Source organism: Streptopelia decaocto (genome assembly GCF_964273445.1).
Source record: "Streptopelia decaocto genome assembly, chromosome: 12".
Lineage (NCBI taxonomy): Eukaryota > Metazoa > Chordata > Aves > Columbiformes > Columbidae > Streptopelia > Streptopelia decaocto.
The window spans coordinates 1351192-1369917 of record NC_138667.1 but is presented as its reverse complement, the minus strand read 5'-3'; the positions used below and the strand labels follow the sequence as shown (position 1 = coordinate 1369917).

Genomic DNA, 18726 nt, shown 5'->3' with positions numbered 1-18726 from the left:
CAAGCCCTAAAGATAGATTAACATTAAATTTTTATGCGCTGATTAGGGAGTCACTGTTCGGCAAATCCTGCTGGATATAACGCAATCATATGCTGAATATCATTGGCAGCATAGTTGGAACCAAACTGTCTGTTAACCAAACTCTCAGACTATGGAACTGTGAACACAGCTTTGCATTTTCTCGTGTGGTTTAGAAACAATGCGAACACAGGCTGGGTCACTCGGCCCACTCATGTTTGAGCCCTGGGGGCTCCCCTGGGCGCTGTCACTTCGGCTGCATACGGAACGACATCAACAAGGCTTCCATTGATTGTTTTTGCACTTGAGGTTGTTAAAGCAGAAAAAGATGACATTTTGGGAGAGTCATGATCGGGCCACCAAGCCTGCGCCTCTTGAATTGATAAAACACTGAAGTTTTTGCCCAGAAAAAGGGTCGGGGGGGGAGAAGGGGGGGGTAGTCTCCCGCGGAGGGGGTGTGGCCAACAGCAGCCCCGCCCCTTGCGCGGTCCCGCGCCTGCGCCGCAGCGCCCGGCCATCATCTCGCGAGATCTCCCGCGTTCTCTCAGAGCTGCGCTCGGCGCCGGCTCGACGGGATCTTTCGAGAAGTTCCCCCGCCCCGCGGAGGCAGCGCCCGCCGCGCATTTAAACGGGCCGAGCGGCCGCTCCACAGGCGCCTCAGCTCCCTCCCCTCGTCGCAGCGATGTCGGTGGTGGGCATCGACCTGGGCTTTCAGAGCTGTTACGTGGCCGTGGCCCGCGCCGGCGGTATCGAGACCATCGCTAACGAGTACAGCGACCGCAGCACGCCGTGAGTGGGGCTGAGGCGGCGGAGGGCGCCCGCGGGGCCCGGCCCTGCCCGCGGTGCCGGGGCGGGAAGCGAGCGGGGGCCGGGGGGTGTCCTGCGCTGCTCCCCGCCAGACGGGCCGGGAGAAGCGGGCTTGTTAAATAAGTGCTTAAAGAAAAGAACCGGTATCGTGTGAGGAACGCGGAGAGGTGTTCCGGATGGCTCTCTGCTCCTTTCCTTTTTGTGTAGTATGACCAGCTTGTGCTCCTTGAGGAAAGGCTTGTGTGATTAAAAACATAGGGTCTGTGAATATATGTTAAAAAAAAAAAAAAAAGGCAACCGTACCTTTCACCGCTGGAAGTCCCGAAGCTTAACTTCCTATATATCTAATTGCATCCCTGCATGTTCTCGTGCAGTATGAGGCCAGTTTCCCCCAGTGCAGCTGGACCTGGATGCTGTGCTGAGCTCTGTGAGCCTGTTGCTTCCCCTGAGTCACAGATTAGAAAAGCTCCTTAGTAGTCTTTCCTTCAGTCTTTGTGTTTCTTTGTCCAGCCGAGGTTCTCAAAAATATCGCCCTTGGTTTGAGTGTTGGGTCTTTCAAACTCTCACTTGAAAGCAGCCACCAGATTGAGAAGCTCCTGGGATGGGGAAGCGCAGCGTGAACAGACAGCGCAGCTCAGACGTCTGTGTTCCTGGAAGGGGACCAGCTCCAGTGCCGTGTGCTGGTGAACTTGCTCTTGAAGCACATTACACTTTGCAGTGTGTATAACATATTCTAAATCTGCTTACGTAAATCAGCCTCCCAACGCGTTTCTCAAGAAGAGGTGCATTGCCTATTTTTAATAAGAAACTTGCGAAGAAGGAGAGAGAGAGAGAGAGAACTGGGATAAACCTTTTCTCAGATTGAACTGCAAAATAAAGGTGGAAAAGGAACTTGCTGTACCTCAAACCTGTAGGGGAACGTTTTGGAAAGCTGGCTTAGAAATGTTTCTGCAGCTTAGTCTTTGTTGTAGTACAGCTTTGTTTTAAGCAGATAGTAAAATTAAAAACTGTCTTTGTGAGACCATTGTATCAAGTGTTGGGTTGTCACTAGACAATACTTCAGCTCTGTTTGCCTGTCTCTAAGCAATGAATAAAAAAAGAAGGAAACTTTTCATTTAATACATGCACTATAGGAAGGACTAGTCTCTTTGGCATTCTCTATAATATGGAAGTTTAAAGGTTATATGTACTAAGAAAATGTTTAATGTGAAGCATTTCAAAGTGCCGAAGCGCTCTCGGCGTCTGGCCCTTGGGGAGCTGGAGTTCTGCTTATGTATGTTTGAGATATGAACACAAATATCAGTCACCGAAGGAGATGAGCTGTTTAAAATATCTGACACAATGCATCTTTCAGGAAAGGCTTATGAAGCTTATGAAAAGCTGAAGTGAAATTGGAAAAAATTAGCATAATGAAAATGATAGAGTTTTTAACAGGACTTAATCTCCAAGTACTGTTCTGAGGGAATGCAGAAAACCATTCTGTAAGCAAACACATCTATGAAAAGAAATTTTCAATGACTTTTCAATGCCTGTCTTGGAAACAGAAAATCCTGGTTGAAGAAGTCAGTGCTTGGCATTTCTTTACAGTGAGCTCTGGGGGGACGTGCGAGGTGTAGGGACAGGTTTCTTCAGGAATCTACTCAAGGTCAGGGTTAAACATCAGTTAATGTTTTCTACTATGACATCCAGCTTTTGGGAAGGATTAGCAGATGTGTTATTGTAATCATTTGTATTAGTAAAGGAAACCCTCGTGAACACATGGTACCTGGTTCAGTGGCACAGATCCTATCACTGAATCTGTGTTCAGCTCTCTTCTTGGACTCTTCCAGAATCCTATGAAATTTGAACTTGTATATCCAAAAGCAGCACAAAACACATTTGTCTTTGAATATGGTGTTCCTAAAATGGAGAAGTGTTAGAGAAAGGTAGCAAAAATCAAGGGGGTTGGGGAGGGGGAGTTTCATTATCTCCATGAGGATGAAGGGACTGGGATTAGGGGTAGTTATAACTGGTGTTATGGATCTAGTGCTGGTTTTCAGTGCTGAGTGGGGCCAGGGGTGTCTTCTGGGGATGTGGGAGTGAGTGGGAGGCTGAGAGTGAAGTAGTGTCTGTGGGTGCATTAACAAAGTTCAAAGCTCTGCTTAAATTGCTTCATTAGACCTCTGATGACCTTCACTGTGATTATGTGTTTCTACTTAAAATGCCATGGTTAGTTATTCAACGGCCAGTAAAATTGTGTACTAGTATAATTTGTAGTTAATGAGTTAACCCTGGTTCTGATGGTGAACTGATCTGGGGAATGAGACTGGCTGAAAATGGTCCCTTCTTTCCCTCTTGCCAGTTTAACTTGGCTCTGCACTGGGTCCCTGGGTGGCTCCCCAAGGCTGAGCTGGGAGCAAGGCTGAACTCCGGAGGAGGGGAAGGAGCGGAGCTGGTACAGCCCTCTTGCCTGTTGGTACAGCTGAGCAGGGGCAAGTGTGTTTGAGAAGAGTATGTGCCTGTCGGGGGTTTGTTCCCAGTGTGTAATACAGAGGCCTGGATTTTTGATTACTGTGCTGGATGGTTCTCTTGAGACAGACTGGCAGGTTGAAATGATTCTGTAGTCTAAGTTAGTGGATTTGTGGTCATTGGGCACTGATATGATGGCCTGTGAATTTAGCAGTGAAGTAGTTGTTTTTTGTTTGTTTGGGGTTTTTGTTTGTTTGGTTTGAGGGTTTCGTGTGTGTAGTGGGTGTTCTGTTTTGTTTTTTGTCTAGGAGAAAATAAACAATTCATGTTGGTGTCTTAATTCCTTTCTGGAGACCAGAGTAAATTAATAACTAGCTTCCAGCTCAAGGCTCATTAGATTTTTAGCTGTGTGCTCTGCAGCTCCTCTTCCCTCAGTAGGGGCCTTAGGCCCGTTTCATTCACCAAGTGAATGCTGTTGCACTGGATGCTTTAGGGTGGGCCTTGTTTCACTTGTTAAGTTATTGGAGGAAGATATAAAACCAATGCAATTATATCACTCTAGTTGTCAGTTATGGTTTTGACAGTTGTGGTTTGGAGGACCAATTCTAAACCTTAGGCTGAGCTGGAATCAGTTTCTTGTGGCAGCCCATGGCATAACCCTGCTGGAAAGCAGTTTCTTGACCTGCTGCATGGAGAGCAGCTTAATCACACTGTTAGGATGTTGTGTGAACAGTAGATATCTGCTTGAATAATAGCAACTTTTTTCCCCAGTAGATTTACCTCAGTGGTACGAGGAACCTTGGATTAGCGCTCTGGATTTAATTTTGCTCGGGCTTCTACAGTTTGTTAAATATGTAAACCAAGAGGCTTAGTAGGACTAGGAGTCTCTCCAAAACGGAGGATTTTTTTTTTTTTTTTTCATTATAGCTTATTCAGTACTGTAAGCTGTCGTAAAGTAGTTTGGAGTAAAGTATGTTTCTTATTTCTGTAGTTATTCCATTGAGTACAGATGAAACTGGAACACTCCTGTGTCTCTGCAGGTTTTGTCTTCCTGCACTTGAGGAGTTTGCTTTAAAACTGAAAAGTTTGGTTAGCATTTGGTACAGACAAAGATTTTAAGATCTGATTTACTTTGTGGATTTCTTCAGAACAGTTGACTGTTTCCTGTATTATTGGTGAACAACTTAACTTTGAGTGGCTTAGATACATGGGTAATTATTGAGATAAAGTGTCTAGCCGGTTATTACTTAGATGTAAAACTTGAAGCAGCATGAGCAAGTCTGGTTTCAGTGCTGTTCTGCAGTGAAGAACGTTGCTGTTTTAACTTACATTGCTTGTTTCCTTCCAGAATTCACAGAACACGCCGTGCATATATTGCAGTGAGTGACCAGCTTCCTTAATGGACTAAATGCTGCTTAAAGTATCTCTGTTCTAATTAGTTTTATCAACACTTTTTAACAAAAAGATATGCAGTGTGGTTCTGCCAATCACATACTAACTGGAAATCTTCTCGTTATAGATCATGTATATCCTTTGGACCCAAGAATCGCTCGATTGGCGCTGCAGCTAAAAGCCAGGTGGGTATATAGTTTGGGTAAAAGCAACTTTATTAGACAAAAATCAGATTAACACAATGTATTTTTGTATCACTGAAGCTTACTAATGTCTCTGAGCTGGTGTCCCACTGTTTCTGTAGCTGTAGTGAACAGCTGAGCTTAATTCAGCTGTTTGGAATGTAATGCTGCTTTGTCATCTTGGATAGGAATCTAAGGGTTGATCCTTGCACGGGGTGAAGCGTAAAAAGCCAAACCAAAACCCACAAAAACCAAACAACCTTTGCCTCTTAAGAGATTCTGATAAATACTTTTTACTTTGGGGTTGCGAATGTGAATTTTAGAGCTAAGCAGTAGCATTTCATCCTCTCTTGGCTTGTGCCAGTTCATGTGCATTACGATAGCTTTTAATTATGTGACTACAATCTATAGAGTTCCATTAAGTGTATAGTTTTGGCAGAGAGGGGATGTATTTGAATGTAAATATATATATATGTATATATAGCTTTTTGGAGTCTTTGTGGTTGAATTACAACACGAATATCTGTCTTGGACATTCTTGCTCATACTTGGAATTTCTGTTGGTGTAGGTAGGTAAATAAGATTTGGGGACTGAGAAGTTCAGCTGATTTGTCCTGCTTGTGACAGTTGGGTCCTGCTGTATCGTATCTTGTGTTGCCATAAAACCGCTATAAAACATGATTTTTTTCGAAGTCTTCTACAGGAAGTGACTACTCAAACACTTGGTTTTTCTTAGCCTAAAATACCTAGAGATGTGTGAAGATTCATTATCTAGAATACAAAATTGACTGGACACAACCATGTTATTCAAGACCAGAAGAACTGTACTAGAACTAAATACAGATGTTTTTTCTGGAATTGAGTGTCTGCTTAGCTTAAAGAAATTCATTGATACAGAGATCCAGTAGAGATGAGGTATGTCCTGCAGAAACTAAACTTACAGCAAATCAAACCCAGATTACTTATGAAATAGGCACTTGACTTGAAACTGAATGACAAGTAAATGTTGGATGGTACAGTGCTTGTCTGGATTGTCACTCGCTGTATTTTTGCGGTATGTGTCTTGCTCTGATGTAAACAACGGAATTAAACCAGTGAAAACCCTACATGAAAACAGCTATAATGAATTTTCACTTCTCCATTTGCACTGGTGTCTGCTATTAATAAAAGGCAGTTCAATCAAGTGGGCAGAATCAGCTTGGGGCCCTCCTGACTTTTTAAAGCTTCACAACAAGGTCCTGGAGCTGTTTTGCGAATACCCATGTGTTGACTGTCCCATGCATGTGATCAGCCTGAAATGGAGTTTATACCAGTTTGTTATGTTTGCAGAATGACTGGCTGCAACGCAATAGAAAGGTAGGGTGGTAGGAGACAGGTAAACGGGAAAGACACTTGCTAATGTGTTTAAAGAGTGTCCTACACATACACTATAAAAGTTGAGTGCCGTTTTAGTCAGTTTTTGATAAAATCTTGGCTCAGTTTTCTACCATACATTTTATTTTAAATTTCAAATTCCTGTAGGTTACCTGAGCAATTGGAGGGAAGTTGCCTTCTAGCAACTGCCTTGACACTCTTAAGATACAAATGACAAAAAATTCTGGTGAGAGAAGCATGAGAACAAAACGCTGTCTTCTGTTTGAAATTCAGGTGTTCCCCTGACACGTTGTATTAAAGATTTCTTTTCCTCTAGGTTATTTCAAATGCAAAGAATACAGTACAAAGTTTTAAAAGATTTCATGGTCGTGCATTCTCAGATCCCTTTGTTCAAGCTGAAAAAGCAAGCCTTGCCTATGAACTTGTCCAGCTGCCAACAGGCTCAACTGGCATCAAGGTAAGTCTGGCATATTTGAAACAGAGCCAGAGGAGGAAACTGATAAGTTTCCTTTTATCTCTTCCTTTTGAATCTGCTTATTGTAGTTTCTGTTCTCTTGTGAATGGCAAGTCTACAATAGGGAATAAAGGCTAATAGTGCAGATGGTCTCTGCAGGTGTTGGGTGAGACTGATTTTACAGTTACACAATTTCTCTGCTTTGCAAAGCGAGTCCCACACAAACTGTTTAGTACTGCATTTTGCCTTCACTCCATAGTGAATTTGGAAGGCAGCTGCTTGACTGATGTACTTATTTAGCTGCTGTGCGGATATCACAAGGGTGAGAGATGTCAGCTTAGTTGTAATTCAGATGAAATGGTAAAAATCGGTCTATTTCAACAGTGACTGAACACCTTATTTGAGCAATAACTATTTAAGTTACTCCAAAAGAGCAGGGAGGAGGGCATCCTAGGCATTGCCTAGCAATCGGGATTAAAAAAATACCTGTCCAGAGCAGCTTTGTGGATGAGAGTTCTTAAATGTGCATTCCAGGGTTTGTGTATTATCTGCTTGTGCTTGACATGCACAAGCTGGGCTATTGGAGAGAAGGGTGATTTTGAACTTGATTTTAGTAAAAACTGTTTCTTGCATGTGTTCTTATGCTTGTAGCGTGTGCTTTTTACTGTAGTATAATCCGTGTGTACACAATTTTTATTTGAAGGCCATGTATATGGAAGAAGAAAGAAACTTTACAATTGAACAGGTGACAGGAATGCTTCTTACCAAATTAAAAGAGACTGCTGAGAATGCGCTTAAGAAGCCTGTAGTTGACTGTGTTGTTTCTGTAAGTACATGATAGTAAGTTTTACATGTTTGGTTGGTATCATGCACTGAAAAGATTGCATCATGAAATTGCCTGTTAAGCTTAAATATTCAGGTATTTGTCTCTTCTGTTTGAATATTTCTCTTATCTCTTCTTCAGTGGACTTACTTCATTAATGGTAAAATGTCTTAAATTGCTGCTAATTAGCAGGATAAATAATATTTGATACCTGTTTCTAGTGTTTTGCTCCTAAAATGAGTGGCTTGTGAGAGGGAATGCAAAAAGGTTCACTGCAGTAACTTAGTCTTCCTGCAATGTTTTCTTTGCTTTTTCTCCACTGCATCTGAAATGACCATGACAATTGAAGGACACCTGGGCTGTGCTCTGTACTGACTCTGCACACTTTCTGTGACTCTTAGGTAGAGATGACTCTTCTAAATGTTTATACTGTCTGATCTTCTTGCAGGTTCCTTGTTTCTACACGGATGCAGAAAGGAGATCTGTGATGGATGCTACGCAGATTGCTGGTCTCAACTGTCTGAGACTAATAAATGAAACCACTGCAGGTAACAACTTCCTTTCACTCCCTCATTTAATGTTGTAGTTTTGTTGAATGAAAGGGCTTTTAATCTGTCCTTGATCCTGTTTTAATGTGGCTGCTAGGAGGGACTAATACTGTTTAATGTTCTGCCATGTTCCTTTAGCACTGGGAATTTTGTTTAATGAGGTATCAATTTCTGTAGCATGAAATGCTAATGCTGTTTACTGACGTACCATTTATTTATGCCCTGACTATGCTCTTTGGCTCTTGTTTCTGTGTAGTTGCCCTTGCATATGGAATCTATAAGCAAGACCTGCCTGCCTTGGAAGAGAAGCCACGGAATGTTGTGTTTGTGGATATGGGGCATTCTGCGTATCAAGTTTCTGTTTGTGCATTCAACAAAGGAAAACTGAAAGTAAATAATCTGTTATGCATCCATTTGAATTGCCAGTAGAAATATTCATCAGTAGATGCACGGCCTGTGACAGGCAAGCTTGCCCAGACAGCTCAGTTCGTATTCTGAAAATCATGCTTTGTCTGGAGTTAAAAGTAGGGCAAGGAACTAGAGAGCTTTTGAGCTTTTGCCTTAATCAGCAGACTTTGGCAGAGCAGAAAAGCCCTGGAATGAATTATTTGTTCAGAAATTAGCATATCTGACTGGATGCTGCCTTCAAAACCCACTCTAGTTCAGTCATGAGATCTGCCATTAAAACAGGAATCCCTGGGATGGTCTGAGTGACAGTCATCTTTATAACACTTACTGTGGTGCTCATGCAAAGGAATAAAAACATTCTGAATTACTTAAGACTGCAAATGCAAGCTAAGCAAGTTGCAGTTACTAGTAAGTGTAAGCTGCCGAAGCATCACTGTTTTCCAGCAAATACTAACATGTCTTAGTTGACTCTTTTAAGACTACAGTCTGGATTTTTGCAGTTCCAGTAACTTTTTCTTAACCAATAGAGAAACAAACACAAATTCTAAAGCATAGGGTAGTGAAATGAAGGCAAGAGTTCTGAAAACACGAGTTTTGTTGTAGTTGTTTCCTCTTGTGAGGAAGTGTAGTCTGCTTTTTGTTTCTCTCAGGTTTGTCTTTTGAACTTTGAATCAATAGAAGTACTGAAGGGATGCTTTTGAGTATAGAGTGGAGAGCGGGACAGCAAGGCAGTTCAAACAGTTTAGAGACCAAATGTTGTCTGAGTGTGTATTGAGAATAGTTACTGATTTCTATTCCTAAAAAAAAAAAAAATTAAGCTGCTAGTACATTTAAAGAGTAGAATCAGCTGAGGTGAGTGGGCTACAGATGTTCTTTGCAGATAATTCCTTCATCAAAAACGAGCACCTATTTGCCAGAGTTAATAATATTTATTCTCCATGTTTTGTTTTTAGCTTGGTGTAAGCATGTTCACCCTTATGAGGCATCAAATATTAAACACGGGTATGATTCAAACTGACAGTGGCTGAGCAGAATTTGGAAACTTTGGGCTGTTTGCAGTACAAGTTACTGAACAGATTGTGTTGCTAAGCCCTGCCCTATCTTCCTAAATTTCTTCCAAAAGTTGCCTCCTTATCAGAGGAAGGCTGGGTGCCCACGGCTGCTTTTTAGCATTAGACATAGCAGATGATTTTTTTTCTTTCTGTGAAGCTTGTAACTGCTGTATGTACGCATGGCAATTCTTGGGCGAATACCATTCACAAAGAGGCCTGAGATTTGTGTAGCTGCCAGAATTTGTTTGTGGTAATGGTGGTTCTTTCTCCAACAGCATTTGCTGGCTACAAAAGGCATAGGATGATCATGGGTTAGATTTGGTAGGCTTTAAAAAAAATCTTAGGATGTCTGGTTGTTACTGCAGTTGCAATCCACATAAACTATCAGGTGTTAGTGATTGCTACTTAGGTTGCCCCGAAATGTCAGAAAATAGCTTAATTGGTTTCACTGAAGTAATGACAAATCATGTTATTACTGAAGAGTTCAATTTTTTTCAGGTTCTTGCTACAGCATTTGACACCACACTTGGAGGCAGGAAGTTTGACGAGGTGTTAGTTGAATACTTCTGCGAAGAATTTGGGAAGAAGTATAAACTAGACATAAAGTCAAAGATTCGTGCGCTGCTGAGGCTATACCAGGAATGTGAAAAACTGAAAAAACTGATGAGTGCTAATGCCTCTGATCTCCCGATGAACATAGAATGCTTCATGAATGATATAGATGTCTCTGGAACAATGAACAGGTAATGTTTATACTTTACAAAGCTTTAGAGTGTTTCTTCTTTCAAGTTGCCTTAATCAAGAAAGAAACGTGGTGTAAAGCACCAGTTCTTAGGACTGGAGGGCGATGGGAAGTGCAAGAACAGCATGTGCATGGGTGCTGCTCGGAATGAGAATGTGTGGAGACTGGTCAGTGACCTTGGGTTAGGAGGAAGGGCTCTGAATGTTGCAGGTGTGCCTGGATTGCTAAGACCCAGTTTGCCTGGGAGAATATACTGAAGTATAAAACTAGGACTGGGGAGAGAGAAAGCCTTGCAATACATAGTTAAAATAGCATTCTTTCAGTTTGGGCATTCCACTGTACTTGCGGTATTGACTTGCACATGGTGTGCTGTATGGCTTTATTGATGACTTCTCTCAACAGAGGCAAATTCTTAGAGATGTGCGATGGACTCCTGGCAAGAGTAGAGCCGCCCCTTCGCAGTGTGCTGGAGCAGGCCAGTAAGTGTGAACGCGTTCTGCTGTCTGCTCTGGAGGAGAGATCCCTAACCGGCTTCCTTGGGGTGCTGGCACAACTTGGACACATGGATCTAGCATAGCTAACAATTTCTTGCTTAGCAGCTACAAGCTTTAAACCTCTTTCACGCAAGCTAAGATCTGAAATTATTACTTAGAGAACAAGCTTAAAATAATGGGTGGTCTAGTCAAACTTGTAGTTTACAGTGTCAGAGTATTCATGTAAAACAAGTATTTAATCTGTAAAAACTGTTGTCTGACTCCTTTCTAGAGTTAAAGAAGGAGGATATTTACGCAGTAGAGATAGTTGGTGGTGCCACAAGAATCCCTGCTGTAAAAGAGAAGATCAGTAAATTTTTTGGCAAAGAAGTCAGCACAACTTTGAATGCAGATGAGGCTGTGGCACGAGGTTGTGCGCTGCAGGTAAGAAGTGCTGTTTGTCTTAGCTGTGAGTGTTTTGATTGAAATCCATAAATACGTGAGCCAGAGTCCACAGGTAGCATGAAAGGTGCTCTGTGTATATCCCAGAATGGATTTCAGTAAGCCAGGAGAGTGGTTGGAAAGATGAGAACAGCAGCTTGAAGTGATTCCTTTGTGCTGTTTAAGCCAAACCAGTGGATCAGTGTAGCTTGTTGAAGTGAAACATGTGCTCTGCTTCTGTGCCTGCACTGGGAGGCTGGTAAAGCTCATGTGATGATGTTGTCTGCTCCAGGCTTCACTTGGGGCCTGGGTTAATAATGAAGGGGCTGGGGCGGGGGGAGGGAATAATCTTTACAGCACTGTTGATAAAGCTGTGAAATGACAATTACTTAATAACATGGATGGGAATGAAAGCTTGGGTTCTTGCTGCTGGAAGTCTGTCCTGAGCTGGAACCAGTTGCTGGTGAATGGCTGGAGTTACTAGTGCTGCTGTTTCTTGAATGCACCTTAATTTTCCTCTGATCACCTCATTTCTCTCTTCTGATGTTTAATATGTGCTCTGTTCCGTCAGAGGTACAAACTAGCTATTGGGATCTGCTTCAAAAGAGTACACACAAAACCTGGTACTGTGTCAGTCTGGAAAGTAACTTTAATTGAGGCTTTCTGGTTTATGTTGGCACGAAAAACAAATCAGTAGCCTAAGCATAGCAATCCAAACAATGTGATGAGTCTGAACTAAAACTTGTGCATTTCCATTTTCAGCATGAACAGGTGATGCCAGCTTCCTGAAAAGGAAGGGTACATATGAGCGTCCAGTGCTTATCATGCAGGGCCCAAGTCCATCAGTATTAGTCTCCTTTAACCTAGAGTAAATCTGCCCATAAAGCAGCAGAAATAGCTACTTGCTGAATTAAACGGCTATCACCTGAAGTCTGTTTGTAATATGGTTCTTGTGCTCTTTCAGTGTGCTATTTTATCCCCGGCTTTCAAAGTGAGAGAATTCTCTATCACAGATTTGATACTGTATCCTATTTCTTTACGATGGAATTCACCAGCAGAGGAAGGGTTAAGGTAAAGAGTTCCGTTGTCTTGCATGATTACATACGGCTTAAAACTAACTGATGACAATTGAGTAACAACACGTTTAGAACAGTGCCCATTTAACAGTTCAAATGGATACTTTTTTCTGAAGTTAATGACAGTAGAAAACAAAACCAAGATTGGGGTCGCAGTTTAAGCACTTCCTATGTGGCTGTTGGTCTTTTTTTAACCTAAAAGGGCAGGAGACTCTTGCCACTTCTTTAACAAGCTTTTCATTAAGGTATGAGAGTATCTAGAAAAATTTTGTTAACTTTATCAGGTGCATTATACCACATCCTGAACAAATACTCTGTTTTCTCCTGCAGTGACTGTGAGGTCTTTCCCAAGAACCATGCTGCTCCATTTTCGAAGGTCCTCACCTTCTACAGAAAGGAACCTTTTACTCTTGAGGCGTACTACAGTTCTCCCAAGGAGTTACCTTATCCAGATCCTGCTATAGGTTAAGACCATTCTGTATCTTTAAGCTTTATTAATAGCCTTGTAGATGTTTCAGGACTTCTTTCTGTCTAATTATAGTGTGGAAAGTGCAACCTACTGCAAATGCTGTAGGGACAGGTTTCCAAAGTCATGGGTCCTCACTAAGATTAGTGGAGTAACATGAGGTTTATGGACAAATAGGCTGAATAAAGAGCATCCGAATGCTGGAGCAAACCTGAAAGGGGCACACTCAGAATTGTGTGGTCTTTTACTATGATACAAGTAGTACCGGCTTTTACAGCATACCATAGAGGATTTCTAATAGCTGTGGATCCCTGGTATTGCTGACTAAAACACTGAATTGTTTTACTTGAGTAGGATTTGCTATCCTCTGAGCACATTGAGGTGATCTGTTGTCAGCAACAGTCAGGTTTTACTTTATATCCAGTTATTAAGTTAATCAAATGGTATGGTTTTCTCTCTGGGATTGTTTAGCTCACTTCTTGGTTCAGAAGGTCACTCCTCAAACAGATGGATCCAGTTCAAAAGTGAAAGTCAAAGTCAGAGTAAATATCCACGGTATCTTCAGTGTTTCAAGTGCGTCTTTGGTGGAGGTTCATAAATCTGATGAGAATGAAGAGCCTATGGAGACAGATCAGCATGCAAAAGAGGAGGAGGTAATAGACGACATTGCTCTTAGCTGCGTAGAAAGCTGCTTTTGTGATTAAGGTTCTAAGACTTGTAAGGATTTAGTAGATGTGTCCAACAACTAAAATATGAAGGTATGATTAAGTACTAATTGAAGTAGGCCATGCCAGTGACAGGTTTGAAACCATGATTGTGAGATATAGGTGAAATTCTTAATGGTGCTAGGAGTGAGCTGTGGCATGCCTTAGCAGACTAGAAGCTTAGTTTTTGTCCTGAGACTCTGCTTCAGTTTTCATTATTATAGAATCATTTTGGTTGGAAGAGACCCTTGAGATCATTGGGTCCAGCCCTTGCTTCTTTTGCCTAAAGAACACTAGGTGTCAGTGAAGTGATCAGCCTAGGAACTGAAGAAATGATCTGTATTATATGTTGTTTAATATGTCACATTGGATCTGTTTATGAATTTCAGAAGATGCAAGTAGACCAGGAAGAGCAACAAAAGACTGAAGAACAGCAGCAGGTCCAACCTGAAAATAAGGCAGAGTTGGAAGAAATGGAGGTAATATGAACATCTGAGATTTGTTTCCTTACAGGATACTTCTGGAAGATTCATGTGAATCTGCAGTGTGTGAGCGTATCTGCTGCCATTGTCATTGCTCTGCAAGCGAAACTTTGATCTGAATATATTGGTAGTCTGTATTGTGACTAGAGCTTTAGAGATACATAAAAGACATGGATAATTGCAGACCTGCCAAGTGATCTAGTACTTATAAAATGTGTGAACTCTCCTGTTTATGGAAGAAATAATTTAGTTTTCAGTAACTTAAATTCTAGAAAATTGTAAGTGTTCCACCACAAGCACCATCTCCCCTGGGGATGTAGTCAGTGTGCCCAGAAAAGGTCAGTAGTTGTATTATCTCTGACTTGAGCAGCTGATGTGTCAGAATGACAGTATGTAGTCCTGATGTTGGGGTGCACTAACTCAGTAATACTTTGTTATGAGTCTTAAATACTCGACTGAACTGACTGGTGAGGCTGTTTGAACTTGGAATGTATTTCTTTGATGCAGACTTCTCAGGGTGACTCAAAAGACAAGAAAGTGGATCAGCCACCTCAAGCCAAGAAGGCCAAAGTGAAGACAACTACAGTGGACCTTCCCATCGAGAACCAGCTGGTGTGGCAGATTGGGAAAGATATGCTGAACTTATTCATTGAGAATGAGGTAAACTCATACTTGCCCAAGCTAAAAACTTGACTAGTTGATCTACAAAAGATTTGCTGTTCATTAAACGTGGGTAACGGTCAAGGGCAATCAAGGAAAGATGAAAAGGAAAAAACACGTGCAGTTTTTCTGAGGTGATTAACAGTGCCTCATGGAGCCAGAATGCATTATTCCTGTTAAGTGAATGCAGTAACTCTGCTGAAGAGCAGGTCTGCAGGAAAGCGGGTTCCCAGGGTGACCTCCATGTGCTTGATGGTGCTGCCACCATGGTGAGGGTCCCTCAGCTGGAGTGAGGTTGTTCTGTACTGCATTGGGTATCCCACCCGAACCAAAGTTAGTTTTTATCCATGTGCTGTGTTTAGAGCAGTTCTGTAAACCACAATATTCCAAAGTCTTTAGCCAAGGCTTTGCTCGCAAGGTATCCTGGCAATAAATGTTAAATAACTAGTCGTTCAGCCAACTAATTGGACAACTTGTTCACAGGGTAAAATGATAATGCAGGATAAGTTGGAGAAGGAGCGGAATGATGCCAAGAATGCAGTGGAAGAGTATGTGTATGAAATGAGAGACAAACTCTGCAGTATTTATGAGAAATTTGTTAGTGAAGATGTAAGTATTGCTAGCTTGACTGTCTTCTAATATATTTTGTTACAATGAACAATTGTATTTTAATAACCTTTGACCTGTGTCAGATACTGTGTTTACTTAAAGTATATTTTCAGACTTTAAATTTGGAGAAAAGGGTTTTAACCTTCTATGTGTGGCCTGAGTACAAGCAGATGGTACCCAGGATATATTGTGTTCTTTTCCAGAACAGTTGCAGCAATTAAGATATTATCAGAGCATGTGCTTTCAGACTGAAACAGTAGGAGCACTTGCATGATCATTTTAAGGCAACCTATTCTGTTTTGGCTCTTTTTCAGTATATAGGAATAGTTTAAGGTTTAAAAAAAGAAAATCAAAGAACAACCGTATCTAGGGACATAATAGGTGGGATTAGTCTGACTAAATGCAGGCACCTGTATCTGAACAGGTTGCCTAAAAATCTCTTGTTATTATTAATTAGCTTTCCCTGCTGTACTAATAGAGCTTGGTGTGTAATTAATATAATTCTAAGTTAGATGACTTCATTAGTCAGATGAATCACTGAACTCCACTAGATCCCCATGTACTATGATGGGAGCCTTGCCAGCAAGGTGTGTGCAGGGCCTAGATACCCAGCTCACAGCTAAAATGGGACAAGTCAGGCAAGATCCATCACACCTTTGCTAAAGAGAAGGTTCACTCTGTTCTCAGACTTGCTTGCACAGTGATGGTGAAAATGTGAAGGAAAAAAAAGGTGGGGGGAGAGAAACAGGCTTTTATGTGACAGTATTGATCTAAACTGTGGGTGTCATAGATGGTGCTTCTTAGACCTGGTTTCTACCTCAAAGCCATACTGAAGAATATTTCTGATTTTTCACTAAAATAGGGTAGTTTCAGACATTCCAAAAAATTAACCTTTCCAAAAAGGTTTGAAGTATCATTTAATACCATTTGCCATCTAACAGAATTATCTCACGTATTTTGTATGGATTGCTTCAGGACCGAAATAGTTTCACACTGAAATTGGAAGATACAGAAAATTGGCTTTATGAAGATGGTGAAGACCAACCCAAACAAATTTACATTGATAAACTGACAGAATTGAAGGTAAGTGGCTCTCGCATTCCCATTGGAGTTTACTGACTCTAGAGACCTTTGTCCAAGCGGGGAGCTGTTTGTTCTGGCTGATTGGGAGATTAGTACTGGTAACAAAAAACTTAGTTCACTGCTGAAGTGTATGAGGAGCAGATCTCCAGTAGACCAGCAATGGTGCAGGGTCGAGGGACACCCAGTCTGGAAGTGGAGGAAAGAGGAAAAGTTCCAAGGAGTTCAGAACTGTCTGTGTCCTGTCAAACCCTGCAGGATTGTATTGTGATGCTGTGTGTTTGTTGATCATTGTTGTACTTCATTTCAGACTCTGGGTCAGCCCATTCAGGTGAGATTTCAAGAATCGGAGGAAAGACCAAAAGCATTTGAGGAATTAGGGAAACAAATTCAACAGTACATGAAAACCGTTCATGCATTCAAAGCAAAGGTACGCAAGGAAGTGGGACAGATCTTTTCGGAATTTAAAGGAAGCTCCTTTAAACAAAATGCTGGTGCAACCTCCTGGCTTCTGAGTTCCTGATATTTCCCATATTCTCAGGAGTGGATGTTGGCTTGAAAATCTGAGAGTCCTTTTTTTTTTTTTTTTACTCAAGTATTGATCTCATGGAGGGAAAATGCTGGCAGCAGTGGAACTTCTGTTCTCTGCTTACAGAGCTGTGGGTGATCAGCTTAATTGCTCTGCTGACTAGAACAGCCTTCTGGCCAAGTGGTCTTTCTAGTAGTTGGAAACCAAAACATTTGAAGAAATAAGCATGTGGTTTACATGTTCACAACAAATATTTTCACAGTACTACTAATTTGGCTGTTTCAGGATGAACAGTATGACCATCTAGATGAAGCAGATGTAGCAAAAGTGGAGAAGAGTGCAAATGAGGCCATGGAGTGGATGAACAATAAACTTAATCTTCAAAACAAGAGGAGTCTTACTTTGGACCCAGTTGTAAAAGCTAAAGACATACAAGCTAAAACTAAAGTAAGTCTTTCTGCATAATTTACTGTATTTCCACTGGGCTTTCTGGTTCTGGATCTAATTGTGTGTGCTCAGAGGAAGACTGAGGTAAGAAATCGGGAGCAGGAGAGTGAGTGGATGTGAATCTGCTAAGTGTCTCGGGGGCCACCAGCCCTCAGCTTGAACATCTAGCTGTGCGTGGCAGAGGTTTATTGGAGCAAGAGCTTCAAGTAGATAAAACCATTTCTTACAGTGCTCTATTTCTGTGTTTTCTAGGAATTGACGAGTATTTGTAATCCCATAGTCACAAAACCAAAACCCAAAGTTGAACTGCCCAAGGAGGAGCAGAAAGCGCCGGAACCCAACGGCCCCGCCGAGGGGCAGGGAGACGCCGAGAGCGCGGCCCAGGCTGCCGGGCAGGGTGCTGCCGCCACCCCCGACAAGAAGCTTCCAGAAATGGACATTGACTGAATTCCAGCACTTGTTTATACTATTGCAAACTACAATAAAGCTTTAAGTTGTCAACTTTGTATGTTCTGAATACAAACTGAAGCAAATGAATACCACAGTACTCCTAGCAACTTCCGGAGAGGTTTGCTCAGTGCATCAAGTCAGAACCCGCAGGTAGCTACTACTCCACTAAGCAGTATTTCTTGCCAGTATGGTTGTGTTTAGAAGTTTTGGTATTCTTATTAAGCCTACAGAAACAGCCCTAAGCCGATTCTTTATTTTTAATGTCCATGATGAGTCAATCTTATTTTAAAGTACTGAGACAGCAGCCTCTGGTGCTTGTTCACTCTCTTGGGGGCTGCAGCAATGGTGTTTGTGTGAAGTGCCCGTTAACGCAAGGACTGCAAGAGGGTAAGGGGGAGAAGGGCTGCTCTTCCTGGAGCTGAGCCTTAATCTAGGCCTTGCTTTAGTGTTAACATGCTACACTAGATTTTATTTTGGTTTGCACTCAAACAGTTCATAGTTAAACAAGGTCTGCAGAGCAGTGGGTGTTAGTATCAGTGGGTTTGGATGATCAGATTAATTTCTGATGTGTAGAGCAGCATCTGTACACTCCTGCAGACCAGACTAGACTGAAATGTGCTCTTAGACACAAAAGTATATTCCTGGCAAACTCGCCAGCTGTTTAGACCATGTAAACTTTCTGTGTCTAGTTAAATTAGCTACTTGTAGAAAGAATAAATACTTGTATTTTAGCTGCCTCTACCAGCAGTTGATTCTGACTTGTTCCTAACTTTCTCTGAAGGGGATATGCTTACTTCTATGAGGCCTTCATTTGGAGTGCTTGGATTTTTGTCAATTTGGTCCTTTGTTTTTTTTTTTTCCTCCCCTTAGGAAAAGATGATTTGGCATTTTTTACTCTAAGCTTTATGCAATGATTTGCTTCTAGTACTGATTGTCACTAAACTTGCAAACAATAATTTGTATGTGTTAAAGTCTAAAGCTGAAACAGGCATTCAGACATTGCAAGAAATAAATGCACTGGATTGTCCTGGGTTGCGTGCTGCAGCTGTTGATTGCCAGGA

At 41.7% G+C, this 18726-nt stretch overlaps 1 protein-coding gene across 1 annotated transcript; it reads left to right on the top strand.

Annotated features, from left to right (window-relative positions):
• The first annotated feature begins 568 nt into the window (after positions 1-568).
• On the top strand, positions 569-18692 carry HSPA4 (heat shock protein family A (Hsp70) member 4). The gene is made up of 19 exons (XM_082063735.1): positions 569-807; positions 4793-4850; positions 6538-6678; positions 7379-7501; positions 7947-8046; positions 8303-8436; positions 10005-10249; positions 10651-10727; positions 11014-11165; positions 12127-12233; positions 12569-12702; positions 13176-13357; positions 13798-13887; positions 14398-14550; positions 15034-15159; positions 16135-16242; positions 16550-16669; positions 17054-17215; positions 17468-18692. Exons 1-19 carry the CDS (start codon positions 701-703, stop codon positions 17660-17662), a joined length of 2514 nt encoding a protein of 837 aa, XP_081919861.1. The 5' UTR covers positions 569-700; the 3' UTR covers positions 17663-18692.
• The last annotated feature ends 34 nt before the right edge of the window (positions 18693-18726 follow it).